Source organism: Pinus tabuliformis, chromosome 2_1 (genome assembly GCF_031772625.1).
Source record: "Pinus tabuliformis cultivar Carrire ecotype Pingquan chromosome 2_1, CPIR1, whole genome shotgun sequence".
NCBI lineage: Eukaryota > Viridiplantae > Streptophyta > Pinopsida > Pinales > Pinaceae > Pinus > Pinus tabuliformis.
Genome location: NC_142299.1, coordinates 882,737,860 through 882,757,127, shown reverse-complemented (window position 1 = coordinate 882,757,127; position 19,268 = coordinate 882,737,860). Strand labels below are relative to the sequence as shown.

General features: G+C 40.6%; 1 protein-coding gene across 1 annotated transcript in view; it reads left to right on the top strand.

Moving 5' to 3' along the window:
• The first annotated feature begins 671 nt into the window (after positions 1-671).
• LOC149203480 (bifunctional 3-dehydroquinate dehydratase/shikimate dehydrogenase, chloroplastic-like) overlaps positions 672-19,268 on the top strand; it is a 202,682-nt gene continuing 184,085 nt past the window's right edge. Inside the window, exon 1 of the mRNA XM_089403452.1 lies at positions 672-1,270. Within this exon, the coding sequence (XP_089259578.1) occupies positions 1,071-1,270 (200 nt within the window). The 5' untranslated portion in view covers positions 672-1,070. The remainder of the gene's footprint in view (positions 1,271-19,268) is intronic.

The window sequence follows — 19,268 nt, the reverse complement described above, 5'->3', positions numbered from 1 at the left end:
CACTGTAATTCTTCATTTTTATGTTGATTGTAGATTCTAGAATATTTTTTATATTGATTTCAGATTTAAAATATTTAGAAAATTTGAGTAAACAGAACAAATTCAACTATTTTACTTTATTCTATTCATTAGAATATTTTGACTGTAATGGAGATTCAGATATTACCATTTAAAATGTCTGGTGCAAACAACAATCACTCACTCTGAAATTGTGAACCACAAATCCACAAATTGATTAAAAATTTGATTAAAAAATTGTTAGTGTTCACATCGTAGCTCCATTTATGCCCATAAATAAAAACCATAGGAACGTGATTGGGTCACCTGTCCACTCGTACTTCCATTAGGTCACATGTTCATAAGTCAAAAAAAGATAGCTGTAGTATAATTAGTCGAAGGAATGATGTTTTTTGGCGCTGAATCTATTTCCACCATAAAAACCCGATTCAAAGACTGTCTACAAGATTTTTTGAAAATTTTTTTGCCCAAATTCCAGTCACTTTTGACCGTGCGGGCAATTCCTCCACCTTGATAGACTACTCCAAAAACATAGGTAGTGACCTGTCATGAAATCTGAAAGATACATAGGAACATGACCGCTTAAAAAAAATAGGAACGTGAAATCTGAATGATACTCAGGACCACATTGTCAAATTCGAAACATCAGACCCATCGTTACGTGCCAAATCAAAGCTAGGGAGAACCTAGCACAGATGATAGAAAATAGACGACTTGCCAAACCCGAGGCGCCTATTTACTCTGCCTTTCCGACAGCTGCCATGTGCCATCTGGGTTCTGGGCGAGATCACGAAGAGACCATATTAATTCTCTGACGAATTGGCCAGCTTCTCATTTGGGTTCTCTGAATCATTTACAGAAAGAAAAACCCACAGATTTTTCGTTGTCCATCGCCTGAGATGAAGCATAAGGCTTAAGCAGCTGAAGTTCTCAATTTTATGAAGAAACATTCTGCATCAAGGTCATATTATTGATATTGGTTCTTGATAGATCTTAATTGAACAGATTGGTTAGAGTGAGTATTTTGTGTGTTGTGTGAGAGAGAGAGAGCAATGGCACAAAATGGGTTCCTTGTCTGCACTCCTTTGATGGCAGAGACTGTGGGGGAGATGCTCAGCCATATGCAGCATGCCAAAGATGTTGGTGCAGATTGTATAGAGATCAGACTTGATTGCCTCAATGGATTTAATGCTGCAACTGATTTGGCACAGCTCTTGAAGGCCAGAGTTCTGCCTACTATAGTCACATACAGGTATTGCAATTTTGTATTTTGTGGTCTTCTTTTCGTTCTAGCTCTCCTCAATGGGCCTACAGTACAAATCTAGATAATTGCGGTATTCACAGTTGAGTGAAGGATTATATACAGGTACTTGAGTATTTTTGTATTCTTTGAATCACATGTACAGTCCTATGATTCAAATAATCACATACTCTCAGACTGCACATAGAACCAAAATCAGAGCACAGATGGCAATAGTCTACTCATTCTCATTAAACGAAATACGAAAACATTTCCAAATCACAATTGTAAAGGCAATAGTCTACTCATTCTCGTTAATCAGAATATGAAAACTTTTACAATTCACAATCTGTCATGCTTTCTGTTACACTTACCTTCAATGCGCTTACCTGTGTTACTCATGCTTTTTCTTGAAACTTGAGATTCTCCAGCAGGTCGTGTCAGTATAAACTCAACAATGCTTTATTATTTTTTAATTTTTTTTTGGAATGCTGCTTATGTTACTTATGGAACAAATAAGTATATCATAGGTAAGAAAATTACATCAATTCCAGGAAAATCCCACCATAAAATGGCCACAAAAGCAAGCATATGCACCTGCACACCAAGAGGTAGAGACTCGACATCAGTATAAAAGACACTAAGTTTGACTTTCAGAAGCATTGCCACCTCCTGGTTAAAATTCCTCAAATCCCCAAATTAAAAGGGAAGGCACCTCCTGAAAGGTAATTTTGCCAAGAGGAAGAGACTCAACATCACTATAAAACTCCTCAAATCCCCAAATTAAAAGGGAAAGCACCTCCTGAAAGGTAATTTTGCCAAGAGGAAGAGACTCAAAATCACTATAAAAGACACTAAGTTTGACTCTTAGAAACACTGCCACCTCCTGCTTAAAACTCCTCAAATACCCAAGTTAATGGGAATGCACCTCCTGAAAAATAATTTTACATTGATGTTTCCACAGAAAGCCAATAGCAAGCAACTGTACTGAATGCCACAAGGAGTTGCAGTTGTCCATCCCGCTATCGGTTAATGCCTTATTATTGTTATGGATGTTCTTTGTGTTGTCTAACTATTATAAGTTTTGGAGTTTTTAGCCAGAATCTGGCATAACAATTTTTAGTCAAATCTTGATTTTTGTTGTTTAAAATGTGTTTTTGATTGCATATATGGATTCAACACTTTAAAAAATTCCTGAAATACTCGGATTGTGGAGAGTTCATAACTCAAACTTATGATTCCAAGAAATCCCTGCTAAATTCTGTGCAAATTCAACCAGAAAATATGCCCAGAAAACTTCCAAAATGTATAACAAGTAAACTACAACCTAATTAACCAGCCTGTATAGTAAACCTTATAACATCGTGGCTACTCAGAGGACTATATAGCGTGGCACAAACAATACTTCAATCATGTTTGGCAGCATGTTGTTACGCTTATTTTTTTTCGGTCAAACCCAGGGGACAACTGCATCAGAAAAATAATTCATTATACTTGCAATCGTTGTAGTTAATCCCGGCTTCATATTTTGACCTATAAAATCCCACTGATTAAGAAACTAACTAAGTATAGTCATTGGATGATTTTGAAAGAATCTTCTTGTTATTAGCCAGGTGTCGGAGTTACATAATTTTGCTCTAGTTTATCTATTATATATTTTGGATGGTTTTTTTGCCTATTTCCTGGTTTAATCTGCCTAGCTTTTTTGGTAGGAATTTGTTGGAATCACAAGTTCAAGTTGTGAACCCTCCACAATCCAAGTGTCCCAAAAGTTTTTCAGGATGCTGAATCCATATATACATTCAAAAACCAATTTTAAACAACAAAGATCGAGATTTCACCAAATTTTTTTTTTCCATTGACCAAAAACTTCCAAAGATATAATGTTTAGATAAGATAAGATAATTATATTTATGTCCAACTAATGACCACAAACTAGGTGAAAGGGACTGTTGAGTACATAGATGTGTATACAAAGCGGGAAAACCAAAGAGTCTCCTATAAAAGATACAATGCATGAAGTAAATCAAAGATACAATGCATAAAGTAAATCAACATTTGGCCCTAGCGGAGAAGATCCAGGAGCTAATAGGTCTGAGGATCAAACCCATCTCTCCTAACATCTGAGGCTGAATGAATAACACTGAAGAAACTCAACAAAGTCTGTTGGCCCGATGAAGAGCCGATGGCAAGTGCAGACTGTCCACTAAATCGTATCCTGGGGGGTTCACACGCTGCTGAATGCTAGAGGACCTAGTCTGTCTCCCAGGAATGGATCTGAGACAGAATTGCTGCTGAGATCTCGTGTGGCAGGGTGAGGTCCCATGGATCCTCACTGATTTGGAGTCTGGATACGTACTGGTATCAATTGATCTCTTGGTGCCCCTGTCTGAAGGTAGTACCTTGAAAAATGTCGTGATCCTCTGTGTGGGGTCTGGTCTGATGGGAGGCTGAAGAATATGCGCTTGGAACCTAAGACCCTCCTGCATATATAGGGCCAAACATCTCTGATCGGGGTACTTGAAAAAGTTGGCGAGGGTTCGAGAATCTCTGAACAAGCAATGAAACCTTCCTCTCATCTCGTAGTTGACAGGGCAACCCAAAGATGAAGTGCACCTCGGTCTCCACTTCCTGTAAATGACATACCTGGCAGAGTTTGTCTAGTCTATCCACCTAGTGGTCTGTCTCTACCCGAAGTCTATGAGAACCTACTCTGAACTGGCCTAGAGGAATGCAAAGAGTATGCATCCAGTGGTGAAACATATACTGGGGTTGAACAATGAGCCCGTCTCTCAACTCCAAGAAGTGCTCAGCATAGAAGGCCATCTTTGGGCGCAACCCTCCTAGAGGATTGACCCAGGTGACCTGGACGAACTGCCTGTAGATGTCCTCCTTGATGATCTTGTTTAGCTCCTGTCTAGTAGGTAAAAGGTGACCATGAGCATCTAAGGAATATCGGAAAGGAGGGAGACAATCCAATTGAATTCCCACTGACTCTAAGAGGTTTGAAACTCCTGTAAACCAACATCTGGCTCAACCTGAGGGAGTAGAACGGGTAATAGTCTCAGAAGAGCAATATGCCAAGTAAGGATAACAGTCCCTACTCTTTATCGAGTCTGCCAAGCCCTAGACACAATGCAAGAATGAAACCAATCTGAAGACCGTCTCAAGCCGAAAGGGCTGAGCTCCAAACTCTGCAAGGATGATGTGCTGTGACATTGTTAGTTTACACCTAATGATGCGGTGGAGAAGAAGAATCTGGACTCTCTCAGCTGAAGCCCAGTCTGACTCAAGTAAAGACGGTCCCCAAATCTCTGAGCCATATAGAACAGTGGGACGAATCAAGGTGTCCATGAGGCTCATCTTGGACGAGATGTCCTGGAAGTGATGTCGAAAGCATTGTCTCTCGAGAAGGGCTAAGGATCCATATCCTTTGTTGATCCGAGGTTGAAGCGCTGGTCGCAAACTAAAGCGAGGACCTGAGAATTGCACCCCCAAGTAAGTATACGTGATGGTGATCTTAATCTCCTCCCCTCTGAATAGAAAGTGAAGGTCTGATGTTTTCTTCACCCCACTGAATATCATAACCTTAGTTTTACCTAGGTTGACCATAAACTGTCGATGATCACAAAACAGAGCTAAGGCATCTAGCTGCCTCTGTAATCCTTCTGGGGATGAGGAGAGGAGGACCACGTCGTCAGCAAAGAGTAGAATAGATATCAGAACCTGGTGAAGAAGGCAACCATCAGTGTCCTAGATATGCTCGTGTAGAAATGCTTCCAACTCATCAATATAGATCCCAAACAGGGTAGGGGACAGTGGACAACCCTGTTTAACCCCAATAGTGCTTCGAATGAAATCAGACATCCCATGGGCTGCGTGAAGATGACCAAGAACGGACTCATATAGGCGCATAATAGCGGTCAATAGGGTTGCAGAGATGCCAATATCTCCGAGTCTTTGGAGCAAGGCCTCCCTCGGAACAGAGTCAAAAGCTTTCCGAAAATCTACGAAACAACAATAGACTTTCAAAGAGCGGTGTCGCGCCTCCTCAATCACGGCGCGAAGGGTGAAGATGTGGTCAATGGTCTGATGATTCGGTCGAAAACCTGCCTGTCCCCTAGCTCTGAGTTGTCTATGCTCAAGGTCACTGGAGAGCTTCCTATGTAGAATAGTAGCATACAACTTTGAGAACGTGTGACCCACCATGATTGTTCTGTAGTTATTGGGATTTGAGATGGAACCTGATTTGTGGATCGGATGGATGATGTGGTGTGCCCATGTTGGTGGAAAACCTTCACGGACTACATGGTTGAAGAGATCAACCAAGTAGCTAACCAAAGCACGGAAACTGTGCTTAAAGAACTCTGCTTGGTAGCCTTCCTCATCGGCTGCTTTGCTGTTGTTCATCACCCAAATGGCCTCTCTAATATCTCTGTCTAAGAATAGATAACAGGAAGAGGGTGGGGAGGTAACATGAATTTGGGCCTGCCCGGGAATATCATAAAGGTTGGAAGTGTGAGAGAACATGGATGTAGGGTCGAGGTCAGGTGGAAGAGGGGAGCGTTGGGGAAGGATGGTACGCCATAATTGTTTAGGGGAGTGGGCAAGGAGAGCAGAAAGTTCTCGTCTTCTATGGGAGACAAAGAGTCGTTTCTTGTGATGAAGGAGACGACGATAAGAAGCTTTGAGGTCGGAGTAGGAGGGTTGAGAGTGGGTGAAAGCATATCGAAGTTCTCGATGTAGAGTCTTGCATTCATCATCGTACCATTTGTTCATGGGGCAAGATCCAACTTTAGGGGAGATGGAAGTGGAATGAGTGGAGTGGGGGAAGGATTTGAGTGTTGCTTCCCAAATGGAAGCTGAAAGACAGGTGTATTTAGTGGAAGCAGAATCAAGCAAGGAGAATTGGGTTTTTGATGGGAGCATCTTGTATAGGGTAGAGGAGAAAATGTCAGGGTCTCCTTCGTCAAATCGGAAGGTAGTTCGGGGTGGGCCCCGAGGGGAGGGATGGGGTGGAAGGGGAGGGTCAAACTGGAGAGAGAAGGAAAGAAGTGCATGATCAGCAAGGGGGATGGGGGAGACTGAGAGATGGCGAATAAAAGGTAGCAAGTTATGGCTAGCGAGTGCATAATCAACTACACTCGCACCCCCGCCATATGGCCGGCAAGTGAAAAAGTGAGAGTTTGGGAAACAGGGGAGACCATTTAGAATCAACAACTCCTGAGATTCCCCCAACTACAATAGATGTTTACCATAAATTGTAATGGGCCCTAAAGCATCATCTGACATCTGGTGAAGCCCTACTGAATTTGGATCTATCCCCTAGGTACAAAATACATCCTCTGATTGGTCATGGAGAGGGATCTGGAGATCTCTAGTGCGAACATTGAAGTCACCTAGGAGGATGACTTCCCCAACAACACAGTATTAGGTGATGTCGGTGTACAAGTCTATAAAGGGACCCCCATTTGAGCCATTATGGACAACAAATGGTGAAGAGGCTGGGGGAAGTAACAAACTGCAATGTAGATGTCCCTTGGAGGAGAGACTCCGACGCTAATCCGAATCCACATAAACCTGGCAAACTCATCTTTGGCTACCAAAGATACCCTGTTCCGGAGTGAGTCACTAGCCAAACAAGCAACTCCACCTGATCCTCTGACCCCTCCTGAGCTCCTCGTCTCTTGCCTGCAAACTGAGATCCAATGGTAACCTGCAATATCTGGGAGGGGTCGAACAAGGCTCGCATGAGTCTCGGTCACGAAGAGGATGTCAGTTGATTCGAGAGCATCATACAAGAGTCCCGACGATGACCAGAAAGATCCATTGCCATTCCAACAACGGATAGAAATGTCTGTACCCTGTCGCCTCCCCAAGCGGGCCCGTCATTTGGAACCTCCAGTTTGGGGTTTCCACCCAGGTGGGAAGGAGTCCCGAATGACTGCTCGGAGATTCCTGATAACCGCCCATTTCCCTGCCTGTCGTGCTGCCATAACTTGTTCTCTAGATTGTTTAAGTTCCACAACCTGTGCTCGAGTGAGGTCCTCGTCCAAGAAAATCCTGTTGGGAAGAGAAAACAACTTCCACTTAGCCCTGAGGGTGCAGAGTCGATCAAATGCAGTCCGAAACTTGAGGAAGAGAGTGGAGTCGTAGCCCAACCAGGCTCTGTCCAAAGCTATATCGGGGAGGCTAAGGGTGTCCCGAAGGAACCTAGCCCCCACTTCCATAGGATCCAGAGAGGGGTGGGGTAAGGGGAGACCTCTCACCTTGAGATTCAATTCTCTTGCCCGTCTGTTATGTTCTTCCCCAAGTTTTGCTTGCACCACTTCCTCAACTACTGCAAGAGGGATAGGAGTTTTATCCTTCCCTCGAATCACCTGTACCCAAGAATTGATGCGTGTCTTTGTTTCTTGTTTGAAGGTGGCTTGTTGGGATCGGATTTCTTCTTGCTTGCTTTTAAGGTCAAGAATTTCTGCATGCAGTGCACTATTTGGAGGATGGAGAATTTCCTGCTCTTTAGTTTCATGTAACATATTCTTAAGGGATAAATTATCCCCCTCCACCTCTGAAACTTTGACAAAGAGGGTGTGTATTTCTAAACGGAGCTGCTTGTTTTCAGTTTCGAGAAATTCCATTTTCTGCAGCATTTGTTTTACCAAGGCTGTCTAGAATGAGAAATCAGACTCTGAGCTGACTACCACTTGCTCTTGCTGGTTTTCAACAACTGATAATTCAGCAAGGCTAAACATGTCATCTTGGCACAATTCGTCTTGTTGCACGAATCCAATCCCTGGATTTGGAACCCATTCTTTTGTCTCTGTCTGTTCCTCAGCAGTAAGATTCATCAAAGGATTTAGAGAAAACCCGTCTACCGCCATCTTGGTATTAGTCACTGTCAAATTTAGTGGGCAGATTCCGTCAAACACTTGACGTGCATCCTTGGGCTGCCTATTTTGTTTCAGTAATCTGCCCTACTCCTCACTGTTGCTCTGCTGTTGCTATCTGCTGCATGTCGCTGTTTGCCTACTATCTGCTGTCTCTGTCTGTTCCAACACTATGGCTAAGCGGGCGCTGCCTCAGAAGAAAACCTATCCTGGAAAATGCAAATGACGTCTGTTACATATTACACTGAAACCAACTTGGCCCGATGCTAGCGCAGATACCTGGAATCTGTTTCCTCAACGCCGCTTCTACACTCGTTACCAGGGAGTTCGTTCTGCTTCCGTTGCAGGAAAATGTAGAGTACGTAGTGCAAGAGCACGAAGGCTATGGTCAGGCCTTTGTATTCTCTGAGGACCAGCGGCTGGACTAAAAAAAGCCATAGCCGCTATGGCTAAGTGGATGCTGCCTCAGAAGAAAAGAAAGAAAACTCGTTGTGGAAAATGTCAGAGAGAATCAATCAAAAGCTAAATCACGACGTTGAGCGAAGCAGCCAAATCCAAGCTACTAAGCTCCAATAACCTCTTTTTTGGAAAGTTCAGGGCATTTTATCTCCAGGTATCTTCTAAAACCAGATTGAAGAATGCTCAACAACACATCATTTATTGTATTTTGAAATGCCAGTGTAATTGCAATTCCTTGGCACCTTCTTTGATCACAATGGTTCCTTGGCTCCTTCCTCCACTTCCTCGCTTATCATTGTTATACTATGTGAGTTTTAGTATTTATGTTCATGCGTGGACTAAGAATGAGAACGGTGATTTAATTCATTATTAGGCGATGCAATTTCTCATTACCTAGTAGAAGAGTAGGTGATGTAACTCCCAATTACTTAGTTTCATCAAGGTAAAACTCTTAGTTTCATACTTTTATGTTATCAAACAAATGAGCGATGCCAATATATGGTTAGTGTTCAATAAATAGATTGCAACATGTTGGAACCAGGTCGAGTTCTCTGTGTTTGTTATGATCCCCCCTCTTGGCAATCACAGATACAAGAGGGTCGATGCATTATTATTCTGACAAGATAAACAAGGAGATAGGACACAATATTTAACTTCATGTTGTTAAACGATTGCACAATAAAAACAAATGGCTACTGCTCATTAATTAAATGAAGCTATTTAGGAACAAGGTTCAAATATTGTGGTGTGTTAGGATTCCTCTTGTGAATTTTCCTTAGAAGAGGCCATGTTTCATCCTAGGAAAATTTAAACAAAATGCATTCTTCCTACCTGAGGCCAAAGAAGTCCAGTTTGCAGAAAATACGGGTTGAAAGTATTCCTCTTGTGAATTTTGCTTAGAAGAGGCCACGTTTCATCCTAGGAAAATTTAAACAAAATACATTCTTCCTACCCGAGGCCAAAGAAGTCCAGTTTGCAGAAAATATGGGTTGAAAGTATGTTAATGTATCCTATTCCAAATTCAAATGTTTTCAAGGGCTTTATTGCTTTGATCATGTTCATCTGCCCACCAGATTGTCTGATCTTGTTACCTCTTAATAAGTGCTTACCCTAGAATTTAGCAGGTCTAAACCATAATGGATGCATATCTAATGTATATATGCCAAAGGACTTATATTTTTGCCAATAACTTCCAGGAAAAAAAGGTTTTATCTAAAGGTCTTGCATCTAAATCTTCCTTGGGCTTAGAGCTAGATTTAAGGGGTATCTATTCAGCTGAAGGTGCCTCAGAGCCCCGATGAACACTTAGAAACTGCTACTTGAGGTGGTTATCATATTCAGCTAAAGTTGCCTCAGAATGCTAATGAACAGCTTGAAACTCTGTAAACTCACCCATGAACCAACACATTGGTGTGTGTAATTTTTTTTTTTGAAGGAAACATTAAGACCCTTTGAAGACTGAAAATTTATAATTGGCTAAAATATCGAAATAATATGATTCCTGTGCTCAGAAATAATAATTTGTTATTCTTAAATTTACTAATATGGTGCCAAGGTGAAGCAAAAGAGATGTTACATCTAATTCTATTTTATTCTATACTTTTTCTCTTTTATGGTTAGGAGTTTCCATTCTCTAATAAATAAGCAAATTGTAGCAACGTGTGTGAAGTGGGTGATTGAGGCCCATACTTGAAAGTGTTCTCCCTTCTTTTAAGGCATCCTCTCTTTATTGAGCTGAGAGGAGAGGTGCTCTCCAACCTAGTATGGTACAGATGTTATAATGTAATGTGATTTAATGTGATGTAAATAAAAATAAAAATAAAAATAAAAATAAAATAAAATAAAAAGATTATTGTAATGTAATGTAAACATTTTAACTTGTCAAAATAAAATAAAAAAAATAGAAGTAAAAATAACAAAATAAAAATAACTCTATAAAAATAAAATAATGCTAAAAATAAAAGTAAAAATAACACTATAAAAATAAAATAATGATAAAAATAAAATGACCCAGGGTATTGAGAACCCATGGTATTCATGTGGAATATAGCATATTTAAAGGGACACATTAAACTAGCCTAGATCCATCTTAACTATGGAGCTAGCAAGCACCGAGAGGGATCAAATCTCTTGAGATGCACCCTCACCTTATCAGTAACCCGGAAAGAACAGTAGTGGGAGTAGTAGAGCCCCCACATTATCCCACTAAGATGAAAATGGAAAGGGGGAAAGAGGAGAACAAAAGTCAGGACAACCTCTGTTTCCCTACCATTACCCTACTTGTTTTCCCCTATCATTATGGTAGTGGGATGGTAGGACGAGGTATCTGGCCTTTCCTTTATCAATATCATTAGGGAAAGGGCCAACCTTGCAGGGAAAAGAAAGAGAGTAAAATTAGTGGTAAGATCCATAAAGAAGGAATAGCCATTAAGATTGGGAAGAAAAGGAAAATGGGATTTTAATCACAATGAGGTATTTGAAGATAGAAGGAGAATCAATCTTTGCAGCATTCATTTAGAGGGCCAACCCTTAGGTAAGCAAGATAAATTTTGGATCTTCTCATTTTTCAATGAGAAATATACAGTGTTACATGGGTACGCGTCCCCTAGGGTGTGGTGCATGCACCTTTCACACCCCACACACCTGGGATGGGGGGATGTCTAGGGAAATGTTTCTCCATGTCCCCCTTTTGCGGAGATGCAGGGGGGACGTTTCCCCGGTGTGGGGGACATGACTCCCCAAAAATGGTGCTTCTAGACGCCGCCCCCCCCCCCCCATAAAGGGCTAGTCGTACCCCTTTAACTTTGGTTGAAAACAATAATTTATGGGTGGGGAAGCTTAATATTCAACCCTAGGGCCCTACTAATGCTATGTAATTAATGGTAATGTTAAATTCTTAAAGTAAAAGTGACATTTGCCTTTATCTTTCATTTTCATCCTTTTACTTAAATTTTTTACATTACCATGAAATGACTCAGGATGTTTGAGAGTGGTTCCAACCTCATCGAACTTCATATGGATAAAATAGAATTTCATATCCCATTCAAATTTTAGCAGACTTATAGTTTTCAGGATTTCAGGATTGGGGGGATTGCATTGTTTACATTGGATTCTATCATGTATGAGAGTATGGGACTAGCATTTAATCAAGAGTACCAAGCCCAGAATCACTCCTATTGAGGGGAGACACTTCCCCCTCAATTTTGTCCTATAACCCTTGAAATTGAAAAAAGAAAAAAAATTAAAATTAAAAAGAAAAATACTTAACAAATATCAAAACCTAAACTAATTTTCAATCCCTAACTCCCTCATCCGACTTACCAAGCTTACCTCTACTTGGCTTACCACAAAGTGCTATCTGACTTACCAATTAACTATTGCTTCTCCTCCCTCGCGACACTCCTTCAATTCTCATTGTCCATTTTTAATTTTCAGCTTTAATTTTCGAGTCTTGACTCTAGATACCAATGACCTTTGACTAATTCTTTGATTTGTCACTCTTTACCATTTTTGAGCTTGAGTCATATCAATTTACTATTCTAGTATTTAGACTTCAATATCTACTATAGTCTATTTTTCTTAGTACTAATTAGATTCTAGAATGATGAATGATAAATTTAATTTTTAAATCAATTTACAATCTAGAATGATGAATGATGAATTTAATTTGTAAATCAAGTTAAATTCTAGAATGATGAATATGGATCAATGTATTTCATTATTGAATCTTGTGGTGTATGGATGAATGAATATGCACTAGTCCGAATGATGAGTATGCATCAGTGTATTTAATTGTTTAATACAATTATGTATGGATCAATGTATTTATACTTTTATTATTGACTATATATATATATCCGGACGCCCCCTATCCCTCTTAAATCTCCCTAAAATTTGAGGGTACTCCCACACGTCCCCATATGCGTTTCCCTACATTTGTGTCCCCCAGTCCCAGAGTCTTGGTGGAACATAGGAAATATATGGTATGCAATGTAGCATCTTTTTTTATTTTATTTTTTCTTATTTTTTATATTGAAAATAAAAACCCTTGGGCCTACAACTAAACTACAATATGTAGTTAGTGGGTAATTGAATCCATTCTTTGTATTTCACAGCAAAAGTGAATCATATTAACATGATTTGCTTATGTGATCAAGGTTATATTATATATAAGATGTAGTGCTTAGTGGCATGAATCATTCTTAGGCTTCATTAGCCTTTTTATAGAAAAAGAAATCATGACAGACATAGTATATCCTTATGTATGTGTATGTGAAAGGGAAAGGGAGTACCAACATAGAACAAAATTTTGACGAAGGAATATGTTATTGTAGTAAGATTTGCAACAATCACAAGTCAAAGTTGTAACCACCCCTCCCACATTTACCCGCTTTTACAAGCTCCCCAAGGTAAACATGAGATGAGTGCTACTATGACATGAATCGACTTCCAAGTTCCAGTGATGGAAGTGGGGCCTACAAATGAAAACTTCTTGACATCCTTCAGGGACTACAAACATCTTAAGAGCCAGATAACCACTCCAGGCGATTAATCCCTAAGCTAGAACCCTTTTTCATTGACTTAACTCCATAACCACACCCTTGGCACTTCCTGCATGAGGTTAAGAGGCTTTAACCACACTCATAAGCCTGCTTCCATGCGATATGACCCAAAAACTCCATTTCTGTGCCAGAGGTTTCGAGATTTGAGCAACTTTTCCAGGTTAGCCTCTAGACCACTGCCCAGAAAGCCTGCAACAAGATGCTAACAATGCTAATCATTAAGAAATTGAATAAGAACTTGACCTAGCCATGCCTAATCCATGATAGACATTTCGTCAAACATATGATAAACATATAAGCTATAGGTCATGAATGCATATCTGATCATAAACTTCTGAATTTCATCTAAGAATCACCAAGAAGGCTCCAATCCCTCTCTAACTAGCTGCAACAACACTTGTTAGTCCATGCATTTATCAACCATCCAGTAACTTATCAAAACATGAAAAAAGCCATAGATAGAATACATCATATAACGAGTTATATAACCAACATATAACCAGAGTAGACACTCTAACAAATCAACCATAATATCCACATGATAACCAGTACAAGTGCTCATAGATTACAATAGAAGAATAACTCATATTAACATATGAAAATGCCAACTAAGTCAGGGACTTCCACGTACCACCCGAACAAATCTCTCTTTCAGCCAATCACCCCTGTGCCATATTCCAAGTATGAATGTGGGATCATAAAGTTTAAAACAAAACAAAACCAACCAGGGATTCGAGAGGCCAAACCACTTCAACCCTCAAACACAGTGATCTCACCTATACGGTCCAGAAATCATTAACATCAACTAGATCGACCTCTACCCAAGTTGTCCAAGGTTCCAGGAACTAATAACTCAACCCACAACTAAATCAAGGCTCCAGAACATTTGTTCCAACCCGCGGCTCCAGGGACTAGTAACTCAACCCACAAGGCTCCAGAGCGTTTGTCCCAAGTTGCAGGCTCCAGGAACTAACAACTCAACCCAAGTTGTTCCAAGGCTCCAGAGTGTTTGTTCCAAACCACAACCATAGGAAACTTGAGAACTAATCAAAAAAATAAGTGGAAAGCCCACAACACCATGGCTATCTAGGAAATGACAAGGCAAGGTTGAAACCACTGTCAATCTATTCAAATCTCTATGCCAATGACGACACATAACCAAGGAACCACATGCATATACCATGCATCCAAAAATCAACAAGGAGATCACACATCCAACTTGTTACCAGCAAAGTAAGTCCATTGTAGCTACTAATCCAACTGCTCCTTGCGCTTCCTTGCTTTCTCCAAATCTAAGTGAATGCTAGAGTGCTTCAAGCATGCTCCAAGAATGCTTTAAGTGTGCAAGAGTGTATGAGAGAGAGAATGAAAGGAAAGCTCAACTCAAAACTGTCAAAAGGCTGTCCAAAACTGTGAAATAATTCTCTGATGCCTTTTTATCATTGATCTCTCTTTTTTCTTCATTTTCCTTCATTTTTCCTCTAATCTCCCTTGCATGAAAATTTGTATCTCTTCACCTTCCTGTTTTCATATTTTCCTTTATTTGCATAATTAAATGCCAATTATTGCCTCTTTGCCTTTGCCAGTGCCTTTGCCAATTTCCATAGCCATTATTAATCCACAAGTGATTCCCACTATAGTTTTTTGCTCAACGTTCAGCTTCAAATACGTGTCCCATGACCTTGGTTTTATTTTATTTATATGGAAAATCAACCAGGGGTTGTTACAAACCCCTACACCTTGGGGGAACACCATTCTCGGTGTTCAATGATGCCTATAACCAACAAAACATGTTGCCCATGGTTATTTATAACACAGCTTGATGCAACATTTACATCATATCAAACTGCTGAAAACATGAACATCGTACTGCTTATTGGAGCTTTGTAACATTTCTCGAAGTAGTATTTGCAACATACTATTTATTGGAGCTTTATAACACAACTCATTGCAGTATATACAATACACATACACATATATAAATATAAACCAAAACACATAAACCCAACACATCTACTCAACCAACAAATAAAGAAGGATACAAAGTTCACATCTTAACCATCTCCCATGTAGCTTCATTGCGTCCAAAGTGCTTCCATTGCACTTTATCTTACTCGATTGCTCGGTTCTAGAGCATGAGATATTTCTGCTGCACAATGCACCGAGGTTCTGACTGGAACTATCCTTCTGGTTCCACCTGCAATACAGACAAATCAATCACATGATCAACATCTTGGACATATCTCTTAAGCAATGAAACGTGGAACACATCATGGAATTTCACTGTTGGTGGTAGTGCAAGTTGTTAGGCCACTGGTCCAATCCTCTCAAGGATCTCAAAAGGTCCACAATACCGAGGTTCCAGCTTCGCACATTATCCAATCCTCAAGGAGCTCCTCTTCGGCTTGATGCGCAAGTACACATGCTCCCCAACTTGAAACTCCTTGAATGCTTTGTGCTGATCCGCATAACTCTTCTTCCTGTCCTGTGCTGCCTTTAGATTCCTCCTAATAACGTGCATCTCCTCTTCCATCTCAACCAACATATTCGGTCCAATTAGCACCCTATTCACTGGATCACTCTAGTTGATAGGGGTATTACAACTTTGCCCATAAAGAGCCTCAAATGGACTCGTCCTCAAGGATGCCTAATACCCATTATTATATTCACACTCTACCAGTGGAAGATACTCCTACCACTTCGTCTATTGATGCATGACATACATCCTCAACATGTCCTCAAGAATCCTATTAACCCTCTCTGTCTGTCCATCTGTTTGCGGATGATAAGTTGTACTAAAGGCTAAATCTATCCCCAAGCCTGCAAACAACTCCTTCCAAAACTTGGAAGTGAACTTGGCATCTCTGTCTGATATGATCTTCTTGGGAACACCATGCAATCTCACTATCTCCCTGATGAAGATCTGAGCTACCTCACTAGCTGAATTTGTAGACTTCATTGCAATGAAGTGAGCTACCTTACTCAACCTATCAACCAAAACCATGATGGAATCATGCTACCTCAATGTCCTCGAAAAACATGTAATGAATTCCATGGAAATGACCTCCCATTTCCATTCCAGAATCAAAATAGGCTGCAATAAACCAACCGAGTGTTTACACTCAACTTTCACTTGTTGACAGTCCAAGCACTTTGCAACATACTCAGCCACCTCTTTCTTCAAGTTTGGCCAATAATAGAACTTCTTAACAACTGTCAATGTATTCTGATATCCTAGGTGACATGAATAAGGCTTGACATGAAACTCCCTCAAGATAAGCTTCTTGAGCTCACTGTTATCTGGCACATAAATCTTGTTCCTGAATTTGACTAAGTCATCTGCTGTGAGGTGATGCTCCTCATCTCTATCACCTTCACCCTACTGCTGCAATCTCTGCTTCAGCTGCTGGTACCTATCATCATGATGCCCTCCCTGCAAGATCCACTCCTATAAATCTGTCCCATAAGAGATCACAACTGAAATATGATTTACCTGCACTTTCCTACTGAGGGCATTTGCAACCATGTTCTGCTTGCCCTTGATGTACCTAATCTCAAATTCAAACTCATAGAGGGTATCCAACCATCTAGCTTGCTTGTCATTTAGATTAGGTTGGTCAAACAAGTACCTCAACCCACTGTGATCACTCAATAAGATGAACCTCCTGCCAAGAAGATAATTTTTCCACATATTCAATGCATGAATAATAACTGCCAACTCAAGATCATGAGTCGCGTAGTTCCTCTCATGTACCTTCAGCTTCCTTGACTCATAGCATACCACCCGCCCTTCCTGCATCAGGACTCCACCAAGTCCTTCCTTGCAAGCATCTATACAAACCACAAACTCCTCAGGATCTACAATATTCAGAACTTGAACATTTGTAAGAAAATGCTTCAATTGCTCAAAAATAGCTGCACACTCCTTAGTCCATTCAAACTTCTTCCCTTTTCTCTGCAAAGATGTAATAGGATAGCCAATCCTTGAGAAGTTCCTGATGAATCACCTGTAGTAACCTACTAGTCCCATGAATGATTTGATGTCATCCACATTCCTAGGAGTTGGCCACTCCATGATAGCTTTAATCTTTTCTGGGTCCATTGATATCCCCTCCTTGGAAATAACATGTCCCAAGTAATGAATTTGAGATTGAAAGAAAATGCACTTGTTGAGTTTGGCATACAACTGATGCTCTCTCAACAATCTCAACATTGTTGCCAAGTGCTCTGCATGCTCTTCCTCATTCTTTGAATATATCAATATGTCATCAATAAACACTATCACAAACTTGTCCAGGTAAGGATGCAACACACTATTCATCAAACACATGAAACTGGATGGAGCATTGGTAAGACCAAAAGGAACCACCACAAACTCATAATGTCCATAACTTGTACGAAATGCGGTCTTGTAAATATCTTCTTCTTTGATGCGCACCCGATGATATCATGATCTCATATCAATCTTCGAAAACACTATTTCTCCCTTCAACTGATCAAACAAGTCATCAACCCCGCAACAATGGGTACCTGTTCTTGATAGTCACCTTGTTCAACTACCTGTAATCAATACACAATCTGAGAGTACCATCATTATTCTTTACAAACAATACTGGTGCACCCCAAGGCAACACACTTGGCCTTATGTATCCCTTATCAAGCATCTCCTTAAGCTGCAACTTCAATTCCACCAACTCTGGAGTGCTCATCCTGTACGGTGCCTTAGATGTTGGTGTTGCTCCTGACATCAACTCAATAGAAAATTCCACCTCTCTATGCGGAGGCAACTTTGAAATGTCTGTAGAAAACACATCTTGAAACTGATGCAAAACAAGATACCTCTTCAAAACTTCATCGTCTTCAACATCCTTCCCTTTGTCACTGGAAATATGAACTGTAACCAATACACATCCTTTCCTGCAACTGTGCTTAGCCTGCATAGCTGTAACCATTCTCATTAATGTAGGCTTCTTCTTTCCTTGCAAGATTCTTCTTGCTCCATCATCATCCAGGCACTCAATAGCCTTGTCATAGCAGTCCACTTTAGTCCATAGTTTTAAAACTAGGCCGGTCTGACTCGGATTCGGCTTGGTAGACCGAGCCAAACCCCTGCCTGGGCTAACTCAGCCAATTAACCGGTCCAACGGCCAGTCCGTTATCAAATTGGTCATCGACTCGGCCAGTTTGGTAACTGACCAACAATCAATTGACTCGGTTGAGCTTGACTTAAACTGGCTGACTTGGGTGGCAAGAAAAAAAGGCGGCAGGGTGGACTCCAATTTATTTTTTTAATTTTTAATTTTTGTTCGGTTTTTTTCGCTAATGCCTCTACCCCTCTTCCAAGCCTATAAAAGTGACCCAAACTGCTCAGATTTCCTCACAACTATCGCATTGCATTTGTGAGGAGTTTATGAAGAGTTGGAGTTGGGGTTAATTTTAGGTATGTTCTATGCTTAGAGCAATTTATTTCGATTTTCACAGTGAGCTCAATATCTTTTCCAGATTAGCAATCACATTAGCATTAAAGTAAACTGCAGATAAAACATAAACATAAATCGCAGAAGACAAGCCAAGACAAGAGGACACAAGATATGGCGTTAGCCAGGGACAAACCCCAATGTGGGGAAACCCTTGATCAATTCTTCTTATATGTTCTTCAATAGTTCAGCGGAGAGAGAGAGAGAGCTAGTACGTTTACAACAAAAGTCAACACTTTGACTTATCTAGATAAGAGCATAGATCATCTCTAAGAAGATGATACATGAGATAGTTGAAGACATGCTGCTTCAATTGATTCTCCAAGGTGACTTCTTCACCTATAGTTGTGCTGCATTTCGTCATCATGCTGCACCTCACCGCGCTGCACCATGCTGCACCCATCATCACTATGCTGCATCTCATCACGCTTCATTAATCATGATTTTACCCATCACTGTACTGCATTATGTGCCATTGTTGCACCATGTTGCCATACTGACTTATGTGCTGGCTGCACCTTGCTTGCTTGTTGTCCCTAGCATGCTTGCTGTTGCATGCTAGCTGTCCCTTGCATGCTAGTTGTACCAATACATGCTTGCTACACTAAGTATCATGCTGTTGTCC